The 22,906-nt window shown below is 38.1% G+C and overlaps 1 protein-coding gene across 1 annotated transcript in view; it reads left to right on the top strand.

Moving 5' to 3' along the window:
• LOC139725219 (ATP-binding cassette sub-family C member 9-like) overlaps positions 1–22,372 on the top strand; it is a gene marked incomplete at its 3' end in the record, with an annotated part of 47,060 nt that extends 24,688 nt beyond the window's left edge. The window contains exons 8-14 of the mRNA XM_071636309.1: positions 7,333–7,373; positions 11,361–11,627; positions 12,546–12,770; positions 15,460–15,538; positions 18,037–18,142; positions 20,557–20,655; positions 22,207–22,372. Of these exons, the coding sequence (XP_071492410.1) occupies positions 7,333–7,373; positions 11,361–11,627; positions 12,546–12,770; positions 15,460–15,538; positions 18,037–18,142; positions 20,557–20,655; positions 22,207–22,372 (983 nt within the window). The remainder of the gene's footprint in view (positions 1–7,332; positions 7,374–11,360; positions 11,628–12,545; positions 12,771–15,459; positions 15,539–18,036; positions 18,143–20,556; positions 20,656–22,206) is intronic.
• Positions 22,373–22,906: the final 534 nt, after the last annotated feature.

Raw genomic sequence — 22,906 nt, 5'->3', positions numbered from 1 at the left:
AATTATCTAAGTTAAAAACTATAATCAAAGTTACCAAAAATAAACTGGAATAAGGGCCTGCGAGTGGTTTGTTGCATACTTGAATAATTTTCAAAATGCTTGGTGTCAGATTTGGTCGTAAACACAAATAAGGGAGAGCAGAAATATTTCTTTTTCTCTGTTTTTTTAAAGGGCTTTTAGGTGCAAATAAGCATTATGACTTCTCCTTCAAGTCTTATTTTGTTCATGTCCTGTTTCACATTCATTTCTGATACTTTGTGGTATTTAACGTGTGATAATAGAATGAATTAGCAATTAATACAAAGGTGTTCAAATGTACACAATGCTTGCACTCATATTTTTCCAAGCCATGGATGAGAACTTGCAATGCAATGTTCTTGTTATCACCAGTTTTCTTCTTGCGATATTTGCCATCTAATACAACTTCTCATAAAAGTAAATTCTCAGATATATAGTATATAGTAAATAGGGTATATGATATATACACGTATGTGTTTATATATGTATACAGTTCGACCTCGATTATCTAGAAATCTCTGTTATCCAGAAGCATTCACACAGTGAAGGACTTTTTTTTTTCATCCAAAAATTGAGAAAAAACAGTGACTTTAAACTCAATTAGAATTTCTACGTAACTCACACAATTTACCTACAATATTCCCAACAGAATTAACATAACACATTATCATTGTAAAAGTAAGCAGTCATGATCTATAAATTTACCATAAGAACATGGATGGAAAACTTGTCAGTAAATCACGATGCAGGCTAGCATAGATTACACCACCATTGTGGGGTACGCTACCTGCCTAACTGCCAGTGCACTGGGACGGCAGCTTGGACGGCAGCTATATACATTAACAATGTGTCTCCCATATCCGGCCAATTCGCTTATCTGGATGAGCGCCGGTCCCGACATGGCCTGATAATCGAGGTTGAACTGTACTACTATTCAAGTATTTTACATTATATCTTGTATATAAACCTGAATGTCACCATAATTAGTACTTTTCTATTATTCTACTATTTCTTGAGAGAGCCTGGATTGAGTTTGTGTTGAGTTGACCATGTGTACTCTGGGCCTTTTGCTGTAGTTCCTGTTTAGAAAGGAGCAGCCCTACACAGTATTGGGTTCAACAAATTCATATTTTCTGTGTACGAGACCAGATGCGAATTGGGACATTAGCAATATAAGAATATATATGTATATTTTTTGTTTTAAAATGTGAATATTTGTTGCGACATAAATTGTCGCCCCGTCAAAAATTGTCGCCCCCTGAAACAGGCAACAATTTTTGACGGAGTTGGCGGCTTAAATTGTCGCCCCTGTCATAAATTGTCGTCTGGCGACAATTTATGATGAGGGCTGGCGACAAAAATTATCGCCCGCCCTCGAAGCACATTTTGCTGGGTAATATCATTCTTGTCATAAAAGTCATTGGAATACCAAAACATAACTTACATCGCTACATCCATGCAAACAAGCCATGTAAAAAGTCACGGTGAGGTTTCAAGGAAGTGTGTATATGCGCGCGCACATGATAATTGAGTGTCCATTTGTGCGTGTGTGTGTATGTATGTATGTGTGCGTGTGTGTGTGCGGTTGATTTATGAATGATTTGAATGAAATCAATAAATATCAAGGGAAAAAAGTGTGTGTGTGTGTTAGTGTATATGATGGAAGAATGTGTTTATTATGTGTTTTGGCTGTGCGTGGGGAGGGGTAAGCTGTTGCTGGCATAAGCGTTATATTGATTTTATCAGCAGTTTTGAGTTTGATGATTTTATTTGGTGGATTTGTATATGAATTCGGAGTGGTTCTTGCGTGCGGGCGGATGCTGCTTTTATGCATACTGTCCATTATGTCCTACGTTTCAACATTGGGAAGTCGTTTCATCAGGAAGGAAGGTGGTATCGGTTCAGGTGTGTGTGTGGGTGTATGTATGTATGTGGGTTGATGAATGTGGGTGTGGGATGATTTAGGTTTTGGTTAATGGGGGTTGGTGGGATGGGGATTTGATTTGAAGAAGGATAGTTTTAAATGGTATGACAGATTTTGGTAGGATTTAATATTTAGGATAGATGTAGATTTGTTTCGGTTGGGGGAGGGGAAGGGTTGGTCGGGTTTTTATCCCTCTGCCATGAAGTGGTGCCGGAGGCATTATGTTTTTGGGTTGTCCGTCCGTCCGTCCGTCCTTCCGTCCGTCCGTAATGAATTTTGTGGACAAGGTAACTATCAAAACCTTTTGAGGTATCCTAATGAAACTTGGCATGTATGTGTATTAGGGGGTGAAGTTGTGCCTATCAACTTTTGGGTGCATATGCTCAAGGTCAAAGGTCAAAAGGTCAAGGTCAAATACATAGAATTTCACTATTTCCATCATATCTTTGCAATGCCTGAAGATATTTTCTTGAAACTTAGTGTATACATGTATTAACCAATTAAGATTCTCTGGTGAAAGTTTGGCTCATGATGTCAAAGGTCAAAAGGTCAAGCAAAAATATTAAAACATTACCTTTTTTCTCTGTACCTTGGAAATTGTTCAAGGTCTCTGCATGGAAGATTGTATATATACATGTACTGACTGGCAGTGATTATCTAGAGAATTTAGGGTTCATGGGGTCAAAGGTCAGGGGTCAAAGGTCAAGGGCAACACTTAAAAATTTTACTATTTCCCTCATGTTTATGCAATGCCAGCAGGATTATTATTTTTTTAACACTACAGTAGGTGTATGCATGTTTAGCCTAAAAGAGATTCTTTGGAAAGTTTTTTTTTTCTTTTGTTTTTGCCTCTCAGGTCAAAAGGTCAAAGATCAAGTGAAAGTGCTGAACTAAGTTTTTCCTCCATATCTCGGAAGTGGCTCAAGTTATCTTGAAACGTATTACATATCTATGCATCTTCTGCCTGACAATGATTATCTCATTTTAGAGTCAAAGGCCAGATGAAAATGGTAACAATTTACTATTCAATACAGAAATTGCACTTTTTCTCCATATCTTGAAAATTACCCCATGCATAAATGTATGAATGGGTCAAAGTCAAGTTAAAGTCTGTCAATCCCAAATACATGCTCTCCTATTCATCCAGTGAAACCTAGGTCAAGGAAGGTGAGCATTCAACACATTTGTGACAAACTTGTCATTTTAACATTTTGCCAATTTTGTGAAAATGTAATCACACATTGTCCGCATGTACTATTTAGACCTATTAGGAGAATCATGCATTATGCCGGAGGCATACCAGTCGCCATAGCGACATTTCTAGTTTATGAATGATTTCATTCTAAATTTGTATAATGTAGTTGTTGTTTTTATGTGCCCTCGTAAGTAAGAAGGAGTTACATAATCCAAACCAATATATTCAAGGGATATAGGTTTGGTACATTCTTTCTTTCTCGTGAAGAAAATGTTAGTAGGGTTGATTTATAATCGAGTTATCTCTGTTGAAGTGAGATTATTTGTGGTATAAATTGACAAATGGATTTGTTTGTGTTTTGAAATGCATTTGTAACGTTTTTGTTCATGTTACACCCAGAATGGGTTGATTTATGAACGATTTGAATGAAATCAATAAATATCAGGGGGAAAAAAAGGGTTGAGGTGGTTTATTTGCATTATGATGATGTGTTTGAGTGTTTGTTGGTGTTTGTTTATAAAGCGTATGTATTGGCAGTGTGCATATGACAAAGAATAATGATATGGAAGTTGTAGTTAAGATCGACTGATGGAAGAATATGACTGCAGTGAAAAAATGAACAAAGACAGATAACATTTAGGGAGGGTACCTCCCTTGTATGCCTTTTCTCTCTGTCTCTCTCTCCTAGCCGGCCTCACCGCTGAAATTGACACACCTTTACTATTTTGAAATCAATGCTGCTGTGAACTCTATAAACACGTGCTCATACACGTTGAAGGCATTTTCATATTGCCACAGTAGTGCCTGCTGCTCAAAAAGTTCGTTTGCACAAACATCAAAACACAAACACAAACAGACACACGTACGCAAACAGGCACACGTATACACACAGACAAACAAACCACTACCACTTTACAACCACCACCTATGCACAGTTTCCACATATTGTATTATTATATGCCAAACACACACACACACGCACGCAAGCACACACACACGCATACACACACAGCTATACGCAAACGCATACAAGTCACATATTATACGCACCTACAAATCATACACAGCACATACGTTGTACCATACAGCCCCCAAAAACACACACACACACACACACACACACACAGACACATGTACGTATTACTTACCAGTCATACCATGAAGCTACGTAGCTTCATGGTCAAACCCACCCCACCAAAGCATAACACCAGAGCACCACCCCAACCACATAATTCGATCACAGCGCATAGCCGACGACAATTTTTGACGGGGTGACAATTTATGTCGCAACAATTGTTTTTGCCATCATAAATTGTCGCCGACTAGGTCAAAAATTGGGAACTGCAGGAGCATCAAAAATTGTCGTCAGACGACAATTTGTGACGGGGTGACAATTTATGCCGCCAACTCCGTCAAAAATTGTCGGCCTGAGCCGGGGGCGACAATTTTTGATGGGGCGACGATTTATGTCACAACAAATGTTCATGAGTTGATCAGGAGTTTCATTTGCCACCGGGTTTCAGTTTCAGTTTATTTCCACTCAGGGTCAGTTAAAAAACATATAAATTTACAATCAATCAAATCAAAAACATACATACAGACCAAAAATTATTTTGGGTAAGTACATAATCACAGTTAAAAGTTAAAAAGTGTGTGTTCAAGATTGACATAACAATTAAAATAAATGGTGGAGGAAATCAGCAGTAGGCCATTGGCCTTTCGAGGCTGATCCCATGAGCAAATATACAATATTAAAACTGTACATGTGTATGTCGTTATACACTGTTTCATAAATCATGAGTCACACAAAAAAAGGACCGGATTTGCAAAAATAGGGACAAGAAAAGAATATCCAAAAGGAAGGAACCAAGACACCAAAAACAACCATAAAAGGGTGGGACAAAAGGATGGGCAAGAATTATGATTAAATGCAATTTTAAAAAAATACAAAATTTGTGCATACAATATTCTATAAAAATCTACATAAGAGCAAACAAAGTTGCATATCATAAAAATACTGAGTACCAGTGAATATACCGTGCAGGTGTATAATCGCGAATCTTAACCTGATTCTACAGTGTGTACTAGTATGTCGAGCAATATCGTGAGCCGCTCCCCGCCACTGAGGGCGCACCACTTCCAGCATATATAGCACTGAGCATGATCAGAGCCCTCCATTACGATAGTAGTGTAAAAGAATAATTGTAATACAATGTAGAAGGCTCCAAGCACGATCACCACAGGCATGCATGCGATTTCCAACCTGTATCACCCTGCATCCCCCACCCGGGGCTGCCGCCCGATGACCCCCACTCCGGCGCACGCTCCCCACCAGCGCGCCAGGGTGAAGGTCACCGAGCAGGCGCCCCAAATGGAGAACACAGAACAACACATGCTGAAAATCGGCCAGCGCACTGGATATACAGGACCACTGTGTACATAGTTCTATGAACAATAAGCATTAATCAACTGTAATTTAAACTGTCTTTTGAATGATAAAATGGTGGGGCATAATTTCAAACTGGGGGAGTTACCATATTTTGGGCCAGTATACCTTATTGACTTTCTTGACAGGCTAAGACGGTAAAGTGGTATACAAATTATCAGAGTTTCTAGTTCTATACAAATTAACTTTGTTATTACAAATAAAATAATCTTTGTTCCATATGATATACACTCAAGGATAGGACAGATGTATCCACTATATAGATTGTGATCATGTCACGCAATGGCTGTGAAAGAATCATGAAAATCTATTACTGGACTGCGATAATTAAAATGCATTGCATGTTATGTTTTTCACATGGTCACAACCATTGCAGTATTAAAGAGTAAGAGTGTGGGCGAATTAAATGCATCTATCTCCATTCTTCACTCCTGGTACATGTAACTCATCATCATAAATCACATTTACAATCACAAAAAAAAAAGTGCTGAGGACACAAGTAAGTCATGAGTTGGTTTTATACATGATACTCACGTCGATTGAGTCAAGATCTTATGTTCATATCATGCAGCTTTTCCACCTGAATTGCTGAACATTGGCACTAAATATGCCTGTAGTGTTATCACATTTCTTGTTCCCCCCCCCCCCCCCCCCCCCCCCAAGGGATGCACAACTTTTTATGTCGTGGTGTGATTCTTGTCGCATACAATCTCTGGTCTGATATACTGTCCAAGCTGAAATTTTCGCGGTGGTTTTATTTTCGCGAATTGCGTGAATCGCCTTTGAAGCGCGAAAATAACAACACCTGAAAGTAACAACGCGCAAATAACTAAGTTCTGTTAGACCCTCGCAACCGCGAAATTAACAACACGCGAAAATGTTCTCCAAGTAGCAATTTGCGAAAATATCTGTGCGCAAAAATTTCAGCTCGTACAGTACAATAATCACCTATTCAGGAATAAAAGCCTGCAACTCATGCACGTGACCACCAGCCAACCAAGCTAGAGTTCATGACAGTGTAGGCATGTTTGCAGAAACCATGTCCTCACATTATTCACTGCAGATCAGTGTTGGACCTGCTGGGGCTGAGGTGAAGTGTAAAGTACACGTTATATCAGTTATATGCTCACCAGTCGCAATGGTGCCATAGCTGATTGTGAGGGTTTTTCTTTTTTTTTCTTTTCTTTTCAAAACCCCTCTGCGACGCCTGCACATAGCTCGCCTCTACCCTGGTACATGCAATTTGTGCTCTGCTCAGCTGAACCTAAAGAATAGAGGGGAAATTAGGGTTTTACTTGGATTGGGCCCTTTGGAGTGTTTATGAGAAAAGTAATGTATTTTCCGTTGTATATCAATGAAGGAATGCAAGAATGCTTAACTTCCATGTTTGAATGACGGAAAAAAAAAGCTTCAACTTGTGCCATGGAAATAACATCTTTTCACACAAATTTGGACTTGATATTGTCTTCGACATATAGCCCAAATTTGACTTGTAAATTTTGACTCGTGAAAGATTATTTTAAGAAATAACAAAGTAGAAATTAAGACTTTTCTGGAGCTTTGCCTTGGCCGAGTTTTCGACTCGTGCATGGTCAACTTAGGTAAGGTTTACTGTGCGATCACTTTATGAAGTATGTGGCATCATTCCCAATTATACAAAATGGGTGAGGGCACTCATGGTGTCTACAATTAAAGTTATGCTTGTATTAAATAAGGTGAAATGTCTCTCACTTCACTTCTTTTTTACAGATCTTTTCACTGACGCTGGCCCTCTTCTGATGATGCTAGTTGTAAGTCACCCTTATGATCCCAAAACGTTTGTAATTCAAAGGCTCATGCTATCAGACTTGTAAGAAGGAGGCTTTTTAAAGCTGCATTTATAGTTACAAAATGTTTCATCTTTCAAAACTTTCTTTGTTTTAACATAATATTCATGTACTTATGAGATGAAAGGGCTATCCTGCCAAAAGAAAAATGGAATAAATGAATAATCAAACACAAACATTGCTTTGTGCTTTTTATATAACACTGCCAGCTATGCAGCGCTTTCAAATTCTAGTGTATTGCCTGTTTTAGTATTTGCAGGTTCATTGATGTTTAGAGCTGAACATTAAGTTATGAGATTCTTGTGAAAATCTGGAATTGTGGCAAAGGCTTGAGTTCAAAAATGTACAGTGTGCCTAAGTATCAGTATGTTAATTATACCTTCATTGAACTTATTAATGGTTTTATCACTGGACACCTGGTGAGTTTAACAAATAGCACATACTTAGGTCACGGGGGTGTGGACCCCCCCCCCCCACACCTTTTTGGCACTCCCCCCCCCCCCCCCCCCCCCCTCCCCAACTCTGCTGACCTGATCATGCAAGATACTGGGTAGGCCCTATTTGTAACCCATTGTGTTATTCTCTGTTATTAAAGTACTGCCACATCAGATGCAGCATGCGACTTTTGATTAATATCATACACTGTCTGGCAACCCTCGATGACGCGGGCTGCACGCGGTAATCATTCAAATCAGTCTATAGCGGTTTCGCTCGTCAGCATCTCGCCGGAACACGACTCAGCAATGTACGTCCCTTTAGTTCAACATGCACATGAGGACGCTATGCTCTACTGGGTACGAATTGTTTTGTTAGGTGGTTCAAAATGATTGTTTCTCTCCAGCCTCCAGCAGCGGTGCTGTCAGCAAGAGAAAACTCCCGGGCCAGGGAACTCATCATTCTAGACAATACCAAAGCACTAGTAATCCATATAGGTAAATAGTGTTTGCTTGGCCCAAATGTATAAATGCAGCTGCAGGATAAAACTTTCGATGAAAACTTTCGGCGCTAGTGCGCTATCACTCCGCACATGCAGTTGAATAAGTAGTGGGGACATACAGCCCCGCTGGGGACAGGCTGTCTGGGGCGCAGGCCGGGACCCGTTCGCTCCGTCGCATCACTGACTTTGGGCATGCAGACATTGTCCATTAGTGGGTGTCTACCATATGACGAAGTGAGCGGATCCCAGCCACGACGGGGATGCATGCCCTCACTACTTATTCAATTGCACGGGCGGGCTCTGCAGTGACTCTGATCTGCTTTTCACTGAACAAACACCGTCAGTTTTGTGCCTAAAATACTGTGAAACTTATAATTAACACAGGGGTGTTTATTGATATCCTTTCAGACCCTCCATCTATTGATTAAAGACATGAATTCATTAGAGATCCTGTGTTTATTTATTATACCCCCGGCCCCTATTGCCCTACCTAATTGCAAAAATAGAGAAGGAAATGGCACACTAGCCTAATTTTTAAAGGGGAAGGCTAGTAACTGATCAGTGGGAATCAGTGGAAATGTTGGGAGATGATTGTTCCAATCCTTATGGGATTCATTCAAGAGTTCATTGTATATCTATTGTTGTGTGAAAATGATTTGCCTCAGAATGGTCTCATATTCAAGTAATGTGCAGTTTAATGCTTCCAGGTTAGCGTCCCTGGTCAGTGACGGAGCATTAATCTGCACATTACTTGAATATGAGACCGTTCTGAAGCAAATCATTTTCACACAACAATAGATATACAATGAACTCTTGAATGAATCCCATAAGGATTGGAACAATCATCTCCCAGCATTTCCACTGATTCCCACTGATCAGTTACTAGCCTTCCCCTTTAAAATATGCTTTTTTTTGACATCTTAATCTTTAGATCTGTTGGATAATGTGTTTGGTATTTTTTTCACTAAATTTTTTTTTATAGTATATGGGCTGTCATGCCTGATATAAACTAGTCTGAGTCTGCTGTTAATTTTAGTTAATTATGTCTTGAACAATATAAAAACACAACATTTTTTCCTTTGGAAATTGTATAAAATTCATGATCTTAAAACACTTTTAAATACCACCAAAAAGCATCTATATCTTAAAATAGAGGCGCTTGCGCTTGCCAGAATGATAACTTCTCGCCCTTTGGACCCAGTGACAGATCTACTTCGGGTGTTTAACCCCCCCTTGGGCTGCCAAGTAAAAAAAAAGAAACAACACACAGTAAACATCAAATGATTAATCAATTATTTAAAGATGAAAGTGAACAATAAAGGCACTTTTCTTGTCTAAAAGTTCAATTTCAAGACTAAAAAGGCAAAATTTTCACCCCTAACGAGGCGAAAATTATAATACACTAACAACATTGTGTGACCGTGCACCACAAAACGAACAAAAAGTCGCACACACTGATTTTGCGTGAGGACTGAATAAAGTGAAATGGGTCAACCTAGCCGATCTTGACTTTTTCATATTTTGTGAAAGAGCAAGTCTTCTTTTACATTATGCTAAAATTTGGGGTCATAAAACAGGCGAGAAAGTGTGTTTTTTTAGCTGTTTATCTCGAACATTTTTGGTAGAATAGTGTGATTAGGTGGACTCCCCTTTTCATTTCTGAAAAACCTTGTACACACTCTTCACTTTCAACTCTAATAACTTTTGAAAGGATTGTGCTACTGCTTAGAAAGTTGGCATTTATTATGAACAGAATGTGTGAGGGAGGCATGCTTAATTTCAGTTTAATCTGATAATCCATTCATTGTTGTTACTCAGGTGGTTTACTTCCTGTTTTTTGTCCCATTCATCGCACAGTCAGCATGGTTTGGGAAAAAGATTAAGCGCTTGAATAGACACACTGACTGTACTTCAGAGCCTCTTTTCTCAGTTCACACTTTTCCTGAGTTTGTGCTTTCTTTTCAATATTTAGATAAGTTAGGAGAGTCCATTTGATTTGAGTTATACATCATGTTAATTAAAGCTTAAAGTCTGCTCTTTCAGAATATGGTCTTAACTAAAAATTAATGTCTGGTGACTTTTGGTTTGTTTTGTGGTGCAGGGTCACATATCTATACATTAATATGAACTTATAAATATGAGTAAATTTAGTGTATAGATGGTAGCCTCGCATCCTTGAGTGCGCCCTGTGGAACATACCTTTAGTAAACCCTACATTTTCCTTTTCTTCTGTGCTTTCTAGTAATACAAGAATAATTCTTTTTGCTCGAACAATACAATTACGTTTTAGCTTTTAATGAATACATTTCAGACGAATGGCAAAGTAAGAGTGGCTCTCTCGCTCTGTCCGTACTTATAGTAAAATGAATAGTTTGCGTAAGTCATGATCATAGTCCTTCACAGTGATTTTTATTACTATGTTTAATTTCCTAGAAATTTGACATAAATGTTCTATAAACGCGACTTTTGTACTCCGTTTTTACAAAAAGTATTTTTCCCAACGTAACATACATTCACATCAAATTTCTGTTTCAATAACATTCATTCAGACATTTGCTACCCCTAAATTACTGCAAGAACATGGACAGAAAACCTTTCATTAAATCAGGGCATGATACAGGTGATCATTCATTTATGAGCAAACTCTCTGCGTGTGTTAAACATTGAGTCTCCCATATCCGGCCAAATCCCATATACGAATGAGCGCCAGTCCTGACATGTCCCGATAAGAGAAATTGGACTGTATGTTGATATGTGATTGGAATGATGTATGTCTGCTCTGTGCTTTGTCAACACTCTACAAAGCAGACATGTGTGGATTATTTCATATTCATTGTGCAATGCTGTGATATTTATCATTTCTGCTGCATTTCCATTTCCCTTGTCCTACAATAGACACACACTGCAATGGAGAGCAGGTCACTGACACTGACAGGACCAATCAGTTGTAATTTCATGTTCTTTAAATGTTGTGACATTTCATTGTTTGTTTGTTGCCTCCCCACCAATTCCAGTCCTATGGTCTGTACACGACAATAGAGGGCAAGGCGCTGACGCCTGACATCACGTTTGCTGCCCTCACAGTCTTCAACCAGATGACCATGCCCCTCATTTTCTTGCCGGTAGTCTTCGGGGCCCAGGTCAATGCCGTGGTCAGCACACAGCGTCTGACAGCCTACTTCATGGCGGGTGAGCTAGAGGACAAGGATGATGGAAGAAAAAAGGAAGGAGATGACCGGGAGGTCACATGGATGTCCAGCCAGGACGTCAGTAGCACAGAGGTTAGTAATTCACATTTTTAAGCTTGCATATGCCTGAGCCACATTGGCTGAAGTGAAATCTCATTGTTCACTGTCCAGTATCCCCCATGCGTTGTCCATCGTCTCTCATGTATAAATTTTTGAACATGTCTGTCTTCTTGAAAAGTAATGACTGAATTTAAAGTAATCTTTAGAGTAATGGAGGGGATCATAGTTTGTACAAATATTGATGGTGAACCTAGGGGCACCTCTAGGGTGAGAACCTAATAGAAAGTGCTGCTCAAGGGCCTGTGATACTCCCTGAATCTCAAGTTTCTTCAAGTTTTGGCCTCCCGTGGATTGCTATGAAGATAAAATGCGCTGCTAAGGTGAGCATTAGACTCGCAGATGTTTAATTTTATCTTCCATGAGGCTTCAAGTCAAGTCAACTCCAAGGTAATCTATCTTGTCTTTCTTCAGCACCTTATTGTAGACTACGAGTAGGACTCAACAATTGCGGTGACCCGGTGTCCGTAGGGCCACTAAAATTGATATCGGGCCACTGAATTTTTTTTTTTTGTGGCTCGCAATGAGATTTTTATATTTCTTATTATTTCTGGTCACTACATTTCTTTGGAGTGCCACCAAAATTTCAGATTCAAAGATTTTTGTGTACCAAATGGGGCCACGTAAAGAGAAAAAAGTTAGCATCGAGCCCTGAGAGCAGAAGACCTGTGAGTTATTCAATAGTGTTTGTGATGATATAGGTTTCACTAAAAATGAAAGAGAAATCTCATAAGGATATTATGTTGCTTCATTAAAAAAAAAAGAAATCTGAGAACTAAATGAGTTACAGAATTTGGAAGAAGTGGACACATGAAAAAGTTTAGAATTGTAGAAGATTTACTTTTTTGAGAAAAAGAAAGTAAAAATTTTCCCCTTTGTCCTGTAATTTTACAGGTCCCCCAGACAGCTGTCATTGAGCCCAAAGGCAAGGGCATGAAATCCCCTGAGAGGGACATGTTTAGTGACAGGCAGCCGATGCTGAGTGATTGGGAGAGTGATTGGGAGAGTGATTGGGAAGATGTGTCCAACGTGAAGCCGTTCACCCGTGTCAACAATGAGTTCAGGCACTCACCATCCCAGCCAAGAGAGGATCCACTCACCCTGGACGTCATGCTGAAGGTATGCTGTATAGGGCCACCCAAACTTAAAGGACAAGTTCACCTTCATAGACATGTGGGTTGAGTGAATGCAGCAATATTAGTAGAACACATCAGAGAGAGTTTGAGCATAATCGGACAATCCGTTAAAAAGTTATGAATTTTTGAAGTTTCTGCTCAGTCACGGCTGGATGAAAAGACTACTATAGCCTGTGATGTCACATGAGTACAACGACATAAAGAAAGAATAAAGAAAATTCAACATATTTCCATTTTTCTCGCATAACAAAAGAACACTCGACTTCTCTCTTTCAGAAGGCAGGGGGAATAATATTACCCTTAACATACGTCAGTGGCAAGTCGAAGAAATGTGCACTTTATTCAAAAAGTAAAGTTTTATGAAATTCTCTTTTTATTTTCCTTATGTAGTTGTATGCATGTGACATCATACACTGTAGTAGTCTTCTCTTCCAGCAGTGACAGCGCAGATACGGTACTGAAAATATTCGTAACTTTAGAATGGATTGTCCAATTTTCCTTAAACTTTCACTGATGTGTTCTACTAATATTGCTGCATTCTCTCAATCCTTATGTATATGAAGCTGGACTTGTCCTTTAAGGAACAGATTCAGATAATCATGAAAAGTGAAAATCCTATTTTCAATGCACCAGTGCTGTTATCATGGGAGAGACCAGTTTCCACCCTTCTCGCTGCAAAATGTCTACTTTGCTATAACTTCAAATGTTACAATTATTCCTCAATTCTTAAATGAACAGCACAGATAAAGTTTTAGTAAGCAACAATGGTGTTTCACTTATTGATACATCCTTGTGCAGTCAAACAGAGTTTTCTTGACAAAAAGAGACACGTATGGCAAGGACCAGATGAGTGTTAATTTGCCTCTTTTTCACAGCAAAATGTCTACTCTGCTATAAATCAATTGAAAAGTTACAAGTTTTCAGCAGTTCTGAGATTAACAGCTCAAATGAATATTAAAGGCATAATTTACCATTTGCAGATGAAACAAAAACCCAACATAAGTACCTTAAAATAGTTCCAAAATGTGAGTTTGGGATAGAAACAACCACTGTAAAAATTTGAATCCATGTAATCAATGTTAGGTATTGTTAAATACACAAAATGTGAACAATAGCTATAATAACAATGTTGCCAGACTAAACCATCTACAGTTATGGTTTAATGAGAAAATTACTGATATCTCATTATATTTTAGGTTTTATTGCATAAATTTTATATGGTAGGATGTTTTGTGATACAACTGACTTATACATATGCATTAAATGTGATATCTTAACATTTTTTAAATCACTGTTCCCAAAGGTAAACAGGACCTTTAACATGCAATAATTGTGTTCCATAAAGTGAAAACCTGCAAAATATCATAATACATTCAAAAAGTGAATTTCATATTGGATTGACAAGTGTCAACTTTTTGTTGCAAAAGTCTAAGTTGTGATGTAACTTTTATATGATACTAATATTTATCAATTCTGAGATGAACAGCTTAAGGCTGTGGTCACACTTCTAGGAAAAGTTGACATGTGGGAGCCACATGTAAAAGGCAAATTAAGGAAATTAAAACAAATCATGTGGCATTAAAGGGACATTCCAGACGATTTTCATAATTTCACATCATGTAGTACATAAATCGACAACTCCATGTATAGTTTTGTGGAATTTATTGTGGTTCTTGAGCAGAGAAACAATACTTTGAAAAACCTTAAACAAATTACACTGAACAAGGATGATGACAGAGGAGGTTCACATATTTCAGAAATGTAGCAGTGTAATTTCATTACAATACTGCTTGCTTGCGAGTTCACCTGTGTATGATCTATGCATGCCTTCTTCTTTTGTTCTGCTTCCTTGAGCCCCAACTCATGCATTCTTATGGTGACTCTGCCATGTCATCATCCTTGTTCATTGCAATTTGTTCTAAATTTTGAAAATATTCTTATTCTTCATCCCAATTATCACAAATTCTGAAACTCTGTCCTCAGTATAACTAGTTTATAGTTGTTCAAATGTAAAAATCTGAAAATCAGCCGGAGGCCTCCTTTAAGAACAATACCCTCATCATGAACCCTTCTCCTTTGTGTCTTACTTTTGCTCTACTGTTACCATAATTTTTTCTTGCACTTTTATGTTGTTTTTTTTTGCCTTTTGCCCGTTATAGACTTCTTCAGTCTATTTTTTTCCCCCCATAAATATATTCCCTCTCTGATCGTGCAGCACTTTCCGGATTTGAATTTTTGCTGTGGCAAATATCACTGTACCTTGTTCTCTGATTTTTGTCACAAAACAGACATGATACAGTACTAGATCTAGGCTTGAAGGGAGATATATTCTTTTTATGTATTCAAATAGAATGAAATAATTCTTGAAGGAAACACAAACAGTTGCAGAAATGAAAGTATTCACGTCACACTGTTCGTCAAGTCTTGTCTTACTACCTGACTCGATCTTTGATAGTTACCGTAGCTATGTATGTATATGTTTTAGTTCGCTGTAGTATACTTCCTGCATCACAGTAATTTTTGTACAGTGTTCATTCAAAAGGGAAATAGTTCCAGAAGGCTCACTTTGTAAACTATGACATGTTAAAAAAGCTAGTATACATATATCTCATAGCATTCATACTCTGATGGCATGTTTACATCTATCATACTGTGTTCTCGACAAACTTCAGGTTACCGATGGATATTTCACGTGGGACCAAGATTCCTTCACTCCAATTCTGTCAGACATCAATCTGGAGATTCCCACAGGTAGAAACTTATTTCATCTGATATATTATTTTTGACGGTACAATCCCATATTGGAGGCCCCATGTAGTTGCTGACAAAGAAGATTATTATAGTATTCAAGCTAAGAGTGCAGAAATCACGATGAGGTTCCATTATGTGTATCTAAATTTCAAAACATCAGATTGTGTACTGATTATTGTCCCCGCCGAACGAGTTACGAGCAGGGGACTATGAAACGGGCTCCGTATGTGTGTGTGTCCGTCCGTGTGTCTGTGTGTCCGTGTGTGCGTCCGTGTGTGATCAAAATGTTCAATTTGATACTTCTCTGTCATTTATGAGCCAATTTTGATTCTGTTTGCTTTATATGATAGCACTACACGGGAGCTTTGAAACTTCTACAAAGAATTTCAGTTGTGACCTTTGACCTTGACCTTTGACCTGTATTGTACATTTTGCTACAAAATGCTACTCCTTCACCATTTCTAACCCGATTTCGATTCCGTTTGCTTTATGTGATGGCACTAGGTGAGGGCTTCAAAACTTCTACACAGAATTTTGACCCTTGACTTCTTTGACCTTTGACCTTGATTTTTGACCTGTATTGTACATTTTGCTACAAAATGCTACTCCTTCGCCATTTCTAACCCGATTTCGATTCCGTTTGCTTTATGTGATGGCACTAGGTGAGGGCTTCAAAACTTCTACACAGAATTTTGACCTTTGACTTCTTTGACCCTTGACCTTGATTTTTGACCCATATTGTACATAGGCTACAAAATGCTACTCCTTCGCCCTTTCTAACCTGATTTCGATTCCATTTTCTTTATGTGATGCCACTAGGTGAGGGCTTCAAAACTTCTACATAGAATTTTGACCTTTGACTTCTTTGACCTTTGACCTTGATTTTTTACCTGTATTGTACATTTTGCTACAAAATGCTACTCCTTCGCCGTTTCTAACCCGATTTCGATTCTGTTTGCTTTATGTGATGGCACTAGGTGAGGGCTTCAAAACTTCTACACAGAATTTTGACCTTTGACTTCTATGACCTTTGACCTTGATTTTTGACCTATATTGTACATTTTGCTACAAAACGCTACTTCTGGCGGGGACATATATTACGCACCGCGTAATTTCTACTTTTCCTTGTTAAATTGTGCTACACTGTCCAAATGAATGTTGTAATCACTACTGCAATAGCTATCATCACATTTTAATATCCAGTGTAGCACCAAAATTGCCTGAAATGACATGATCATCATCTCCCAGTAGTGATCCAAATTATTTCCATGTGAATGTAATGTGTTGGAGGTCCAGCAAAGCATGGTGAAATATTGTATGATTGGAGGAGGGGGGCAGTGTAGATACATGTAGCATGCACTGTCAGATGTGACCCTGCACCACAAAACGAACAAAAAGTCACCAGACATTAATTTTTAGTTAAGACTGTATTCTGAAAGAGCAGACTTTAAGCTTTAAAATGATGTTTAACTCAAATCAAATGGACTCTCCTAACCTAACCCAAATATTTGAAAGAAAGCTCAAACTCAGGAAAAGTGTGAAGAGGCTCTGAAGTACAGTGTCTATTCAAACCAAACTGTGCTGGCTGTGCGATGAATGGGACAAAAAAAAACCCAACAGGAAGTAAACCACTTGAGTAACAACAATGAAGGGATTGTCAGATTAAACTGAAATCAAGCATACCTCATTAACATATTCTGTCCATAATTAATGCCAACTTTCAAAGTAGTAGCACTATCCTTTCGAAAGTTATTAGAGTTGAAAGTGAAGAGTGTGTACAAGGTTTTTCAGAAATGAAAAAGGGACTCGAAAGACACACCTAATCACACTATTCTACCAAAAATGCTCGAGACTAACTGCTAAAAAACACACTTTCCCGCCCGTTTTATGATCCCAAATTTTAGCATAATGTAAAAGAAGAAAATATGAAAAAGTCAAGATTGGCTAGGTTGACCCATTTCACTTATTTTCGGTCCTCACGCAAAATCAGTGTGTGCGACTTTTTGTTCGTTTTGTGATGCATGGTGGCAAATGGTATGTAGGGGTGGGCATATTTACAATGTATGTCAATTTTCCAATACACATATCACATTCAGTGCATAGATAATATTGTCTCAATTAACTGTAGTGTGATAAAATCTGCTTGCTAGTGGGATATCTCGCTGGTTGTCTTTACAGGGTTTGAATTTTTGTGCTAATTTGATAAATGCTATTAATCATCACCTCTGAATACTGTAAAAGTGGAAATTCTTGCGGTGTTGAAATTTTTCACGCATTACCTACAACCAGAAGCTAGCGCAAAAATAAAAGCATGCAAATATTTTTGCTTACCATATGTTCCAGTAGTTGATGTCCTAATTCCGCAGAATTATAAACATGCAAAACTCTTCTTAACCAACTGAGCCAAAAAAATTAGTTGTGCAAAAATGTCCACTTTTACAGTAAATGCTGTTTCTGCTTCTCACCTTATATCAATCCACCAATGCCATCTGTCATAGGTCAGTTGACAATGATCGTCGGTCAAGTAGGGTCAGGGAAGTCGTCTCTACTGTCTGCCATTCTCGGAGAAATGACCACTCTTAGTGGTGAGGTCCAGTGGAACAGGTCAGTTTCTGCCCCAGACTAAATTGTAAATTGAATGACAACTTTAGAAATTATCCAGATTGTTACCTCCGCCAAGGGAGGAGGTTATGTTTCGTTACCATTGGGTTGTTCTTTCCTATGTTTGTTTGTCTGTGTGCAAAATAACTCAAAAAGTAGTTAACGGATTGGGATGAAACTTGCAGGAAAGGTTGAGAATGACACAAGTAACAAACGATTACCTTTTGGTTGTGATCCGAGAATTTTTTTGGAATTTATGAAAGATTTTTGATATTTTTGCAGGTAGGGTCAATGAACTTGGGAGTTCAGGCTGCATGTATTTGAGGTTTGCATGCGCGCACTTAAGTGCGTGCTCTAGCTTCTGCTGGGGAGAGGCGCGCAGTGCATCTGAGGGTTTATGACGTAACAAAGACTTCTATATTGGGAAATCGGGCGATTTTTCAGTGGGTGAAAATCACCTATCTCTATGGAAGAGCAAGATCATTAGTGGAAAGTAACTGCTTGGCGGAGGTCTGCGCTCTCGGAGTGCTTTTCTAGTTGATTTAGTGACACCTTTTAAATGATCCAAATTGTAAACTTGATGATACTCTTATGAATTATTTAAACTGAAATTTAATGACACCCTGAGAAATTGCGAAAATTATGAATATAGTAACATTCTGTAAAAATTCTCCTAATAGTGGAGTCAAGACTCTCTTAGAAATTATCTAGATTTGTATTTATGATGACACGTTTGGAAATTAAACATAAACTCTGTATTCAGTGACAACCTTAAATATTATCTTTAATGGAAATTATAGAATCAGTGACTCCCATAGAAAATATCCAAATTCTAAATTTAATGAGAAACCCTTTGGAAATTATCTTAACTATAAATTCTATGACATTTTGAATTCAATGACACCATAGGCTATTAGAAATCACCCAAACTATGAATTTAAATACTCCCTTAGAAAATTTCAAGTTGTTAATTTGATGACAACCTTGGGAACTTTCTAATTTGTAAATTCAATTAAACCTTGGAAAGTGTCAAAGCTGAAGAATACATTTACATTAAACCATTTGTTGCTGTTGTTGCATGTGTGTGTCTTATGTGAGAGATCCTTTCCAATAACTGCTAAATCCACCTTGAATAGTATGGGGAAAACTCTGAATTTAAATTTAACATGCTTCTTTGTTTTTTTTTTTTTAATGCAATGACTTTATGTCCTTTCAGTACTACCCCATAATGGGATGAAGAAAATGTGCCTCATAAAATCTGTTTATCTACACTGATGTGTAAATAATTGAAATTTAAGGGATTTTTAAAGGCTCTACTACTTGTTGGAACAAAAATTTCAGGATGGTGATGTACAACAGGTATATGTTGCTTGTAGTAGTAACTACTTTCTGTGACTTTGTTAATTTTTGTGGGCTGATTTGGTATCTCTACACATGTCTTCCTGTTTCCTCTATCATACAAAGAATTTGAATGCTTAGAAATGAAACATTTGACAGCCAATAATGGGTAATATGTGGATTATCTGGAAAACGGGAACACTGGCAGGAAAGCTAGCCAGCTAGCCTGGCCTTACTTAGAGGTGGTACTAAGTGTGATGATGAACGCACACAGGCCACTGATTTGATACTGCTGTTTTTAATACCTTTTGGAATGAAACAAATAGAATTAGGACATTTTTGAACAGAACACAATTTTCAGTGCTTGATTTCTCTATTTTTCTTAAAGATTTCCATACTCAAACTATTTATTGTATGGCAGTTGCGAACCCAGGCAGAGGCGCACAGGGCATGCACTCCCACTTTATTTTTTGTTAAAACAAAAGAGATGAAAAAAATGGACAGGGTGCCGCCCCCCCCCCCCCCCCCATCATTCTAATGTTGTAAAGGCGCTCCCTCTTTATGGAATTCTTGGATCAGCCCCTGTATGGAGCTTCAAAAACTGAATACATTTGTGTCAAAAAGTGAAATTTCATGACAAATGGATTTATCACCTTTTGGAAAGGAACTCTTTGTAAACACAATAATAATAAAAACCCACAAAAACAAAAATAAGAAGTCAATTAAGAAAAGATTAACTCAAAGTTACTGGTGATGCCATTTCATGTTGTTTGCAAATTGTAAATTGCTGAAATTGTATTGCTGTCGTGTTGTGATTTCCATGAATAACAGTATCTCTGTGCTGTTCCTCCAGAAGTGAATTCTTATTTCATCAACTTAAAAATACAGAGGATTAAAAAGAATACTAACATTGATTTTGAATGATGCATTGCAATGGCAAAAAAGGAGATACAGCCTCTTTGCTCTGCTTGCTGTATCACATGATGCCAAATGTGAACTGAATCCCCAGTTATCACATTGAAGATTTTATGTGATTATTATTGGAATGTTAGCTTGTGTTCTATCATATTCTTCGTCAGGGATTTGAGCACTATTGCCTATGCAGCTCAGAAGGCCTGGTTGATCAATGCAACCCTGAAAGAAAATATCCTCTTTGGCAATCAATACATACCAGACAGGTGAGTGATGCAGTACTTCCTTCCTGTCTTTTTCCTCACCTTATTTCCACCATGTTCAGAATTTTTAGGAAGATATTTACAATAGAATGAAGAAATGTTATGTATGTCATTGTTTAGTTGATCGATGTTGTTGGTCTGATCATTTTGATCCCATATTAATACTATTGTAAGGAGTGCATGAGTATCCAAAGCCTACACAGTCTTGAAGTACACTGTACGGTAATGAGCATTATGTTCAGTAGAGAATTCTGCAGTTTTTGCCGTATATGTGACCCTGCACCACAAAACCAACAAAAAGTCGCCAGATATGAAATTTTAGTTGAGAGCATATTCTGAAAGAGCAGACTTTAAGCTTTAAAATGATGTATAACTCAAATCAAATGAACCCTCCTAACCTATCTAAATATTGGAAAGAAAACACACACTCAAGAAAAGTGTGAACTGAGTAAAGAGGCTCTGAAGTACAATGTCTATTCAAGTGCTTAATCTTTACCAAGCAGTGCTGGCTGTGCGATGAATGGGACAAAAACAGGATGTAAACCACAGGAGTAACAACAATGGAGGGATTATCAGATTAAACTGAAATTGAACATGCCTTATTAACACATTCTGTCCTTAATTGATGCCAACTTTCAAAGTAGTAGCATCATCCTTTCAATAGTTATAGGAAATGAAAGTGAAGAGAGTGTACACAGTTTTTAAGAAATGTAAAGGGGACTCCAAAGCCACAATTAGTCACACTATTCTGCCAAAAAAAATGTTCGAGATAAACTGCTAAAACACACACTTTCCTGCCCATTTTATGATCCCAAATTTTAGCATAATGTAGAAGAAGACTTGCTCTTTCAGAAAATATGAAAAAGTCAAAATCAGCTTGGTTGACCAATTTCACCTATTTTCAGTCCTCACACAAAATCAGTGTGTGCGACTTTTCGTTCGTTTTGTGATGCACGGTCACATATACCATTGTCACATTTTAACATTTTATCAAGATCTTGATGATATCGCGATAGTCTAAAATAAAAAAATGATGTAATGAATACCACAGAAAGAAAGAGATAACCCTGCCTTTCCTTTGAAGGTATATCTAAGACTCAAAATCATAGTTTTAGGACCTTTTAGTTGCTCTCTACTTCTTTCCCCATGAGAGTCACACAAATAGGTTGGAGACTTCATTCCTAACCCATTGAGGACGAGTCATGAGCGTCTATGGGAAACGCATGTTGTAGCAAAATCAGCCCGTCCGCAGCGATTAAATTGTTGATACCACAGTGTTCTGCAGAAGGTCATGAGAGATGTAACTGCATTTAATGTGGATGTTGTTGAGATAATTTTTCTTTGAGCAAAGTTGTAGAAAATGTGGCAGAAGGTGTGAATGTCCTGGGTTATGCACATGATAGAAGTCACTATATATAGTGCTGCTCCCTTTCATAACTCTGCATATTATTCATGTGTGTGTGTGTGTGGGGGGGTGCGTGTGTGTGTATGTGTGTTTGTGTACTTATGTTTGCTTGTGCTCATCAGTCATGTGTGAATGTTTCCACCCATCAGGTATGAGAGGGTGATCAAGGCATGCTGCTTGCAGCCAGATATTGACATCCTTCCAGCTGGTGATGAGACGGAGATCGGTGAGAAGGGCATTAACCTCAGTGGAGGCCAGAAGCAGAGGGTCAGTGTGGCCCGAGCCATGTACAGCTTCAACAACATTGTCATACTGGTCAGTATACATCTCTCAATTCACTATAAATATGTGTCTCTTTCTCTGTCCTAAAGAGGGTTCTTTATAAGTGTCGCAATACTGCCAGATTTGCGCCGACAGTAATGTGTTGTGTCCATGTGGTGCTTTGATGGCCGGTGCAATCAATGGGGAAGAAATACACATTTTTCCTTAATGTATATCATGGCACTATGCACTCTAATGCCCTGAATAATGTGTATATTTCACATGCAATGCCTACCTTAGTGCATATGATATCCATTTTTGCTCAATTTTATGAATGACAGCCAGAGCATGCGACTCCGTTGGAACTTTTCACTAAATGTCACATGATGGGCAATCGACCAATCGGATAGCTACATTCTAAATAGGTGTTTTATAATAATGCATGTCTTGTCCTGCTTAGGATGCAGGTTTTCAATGCACAATGTATGCCTGTATATGCTCTAAAATCTTGTATAGACTACATCACTGGACATTCTTTAATACTCTGGCCAATGTTGATGTTTGTAACATGTCAGCTTGGGAAAACTT

This window comes from Diadema antillarum, unplaced genomic scaffold, assembly GCF_040938485.1.
Source record: "Diadema antillarum isolate AM-2024a unplaced genomic scaffold, OU_Dant_1.0 seq00000028_RagTag, whole genome shotgun sequence".
Taxonomy (NCBI): domain Eukaryota; kingdom Metazoa; phylum Echinodermata; class Echinoidea; order Diadematoida; family Diadematidae; genus Diadema; species Diadema antillarum.
The sequence above is the reverse complement of the archived record's forward strand: the minus strand, read 5'-3'. Positions and strand labels throughout refer to the sequence as shown.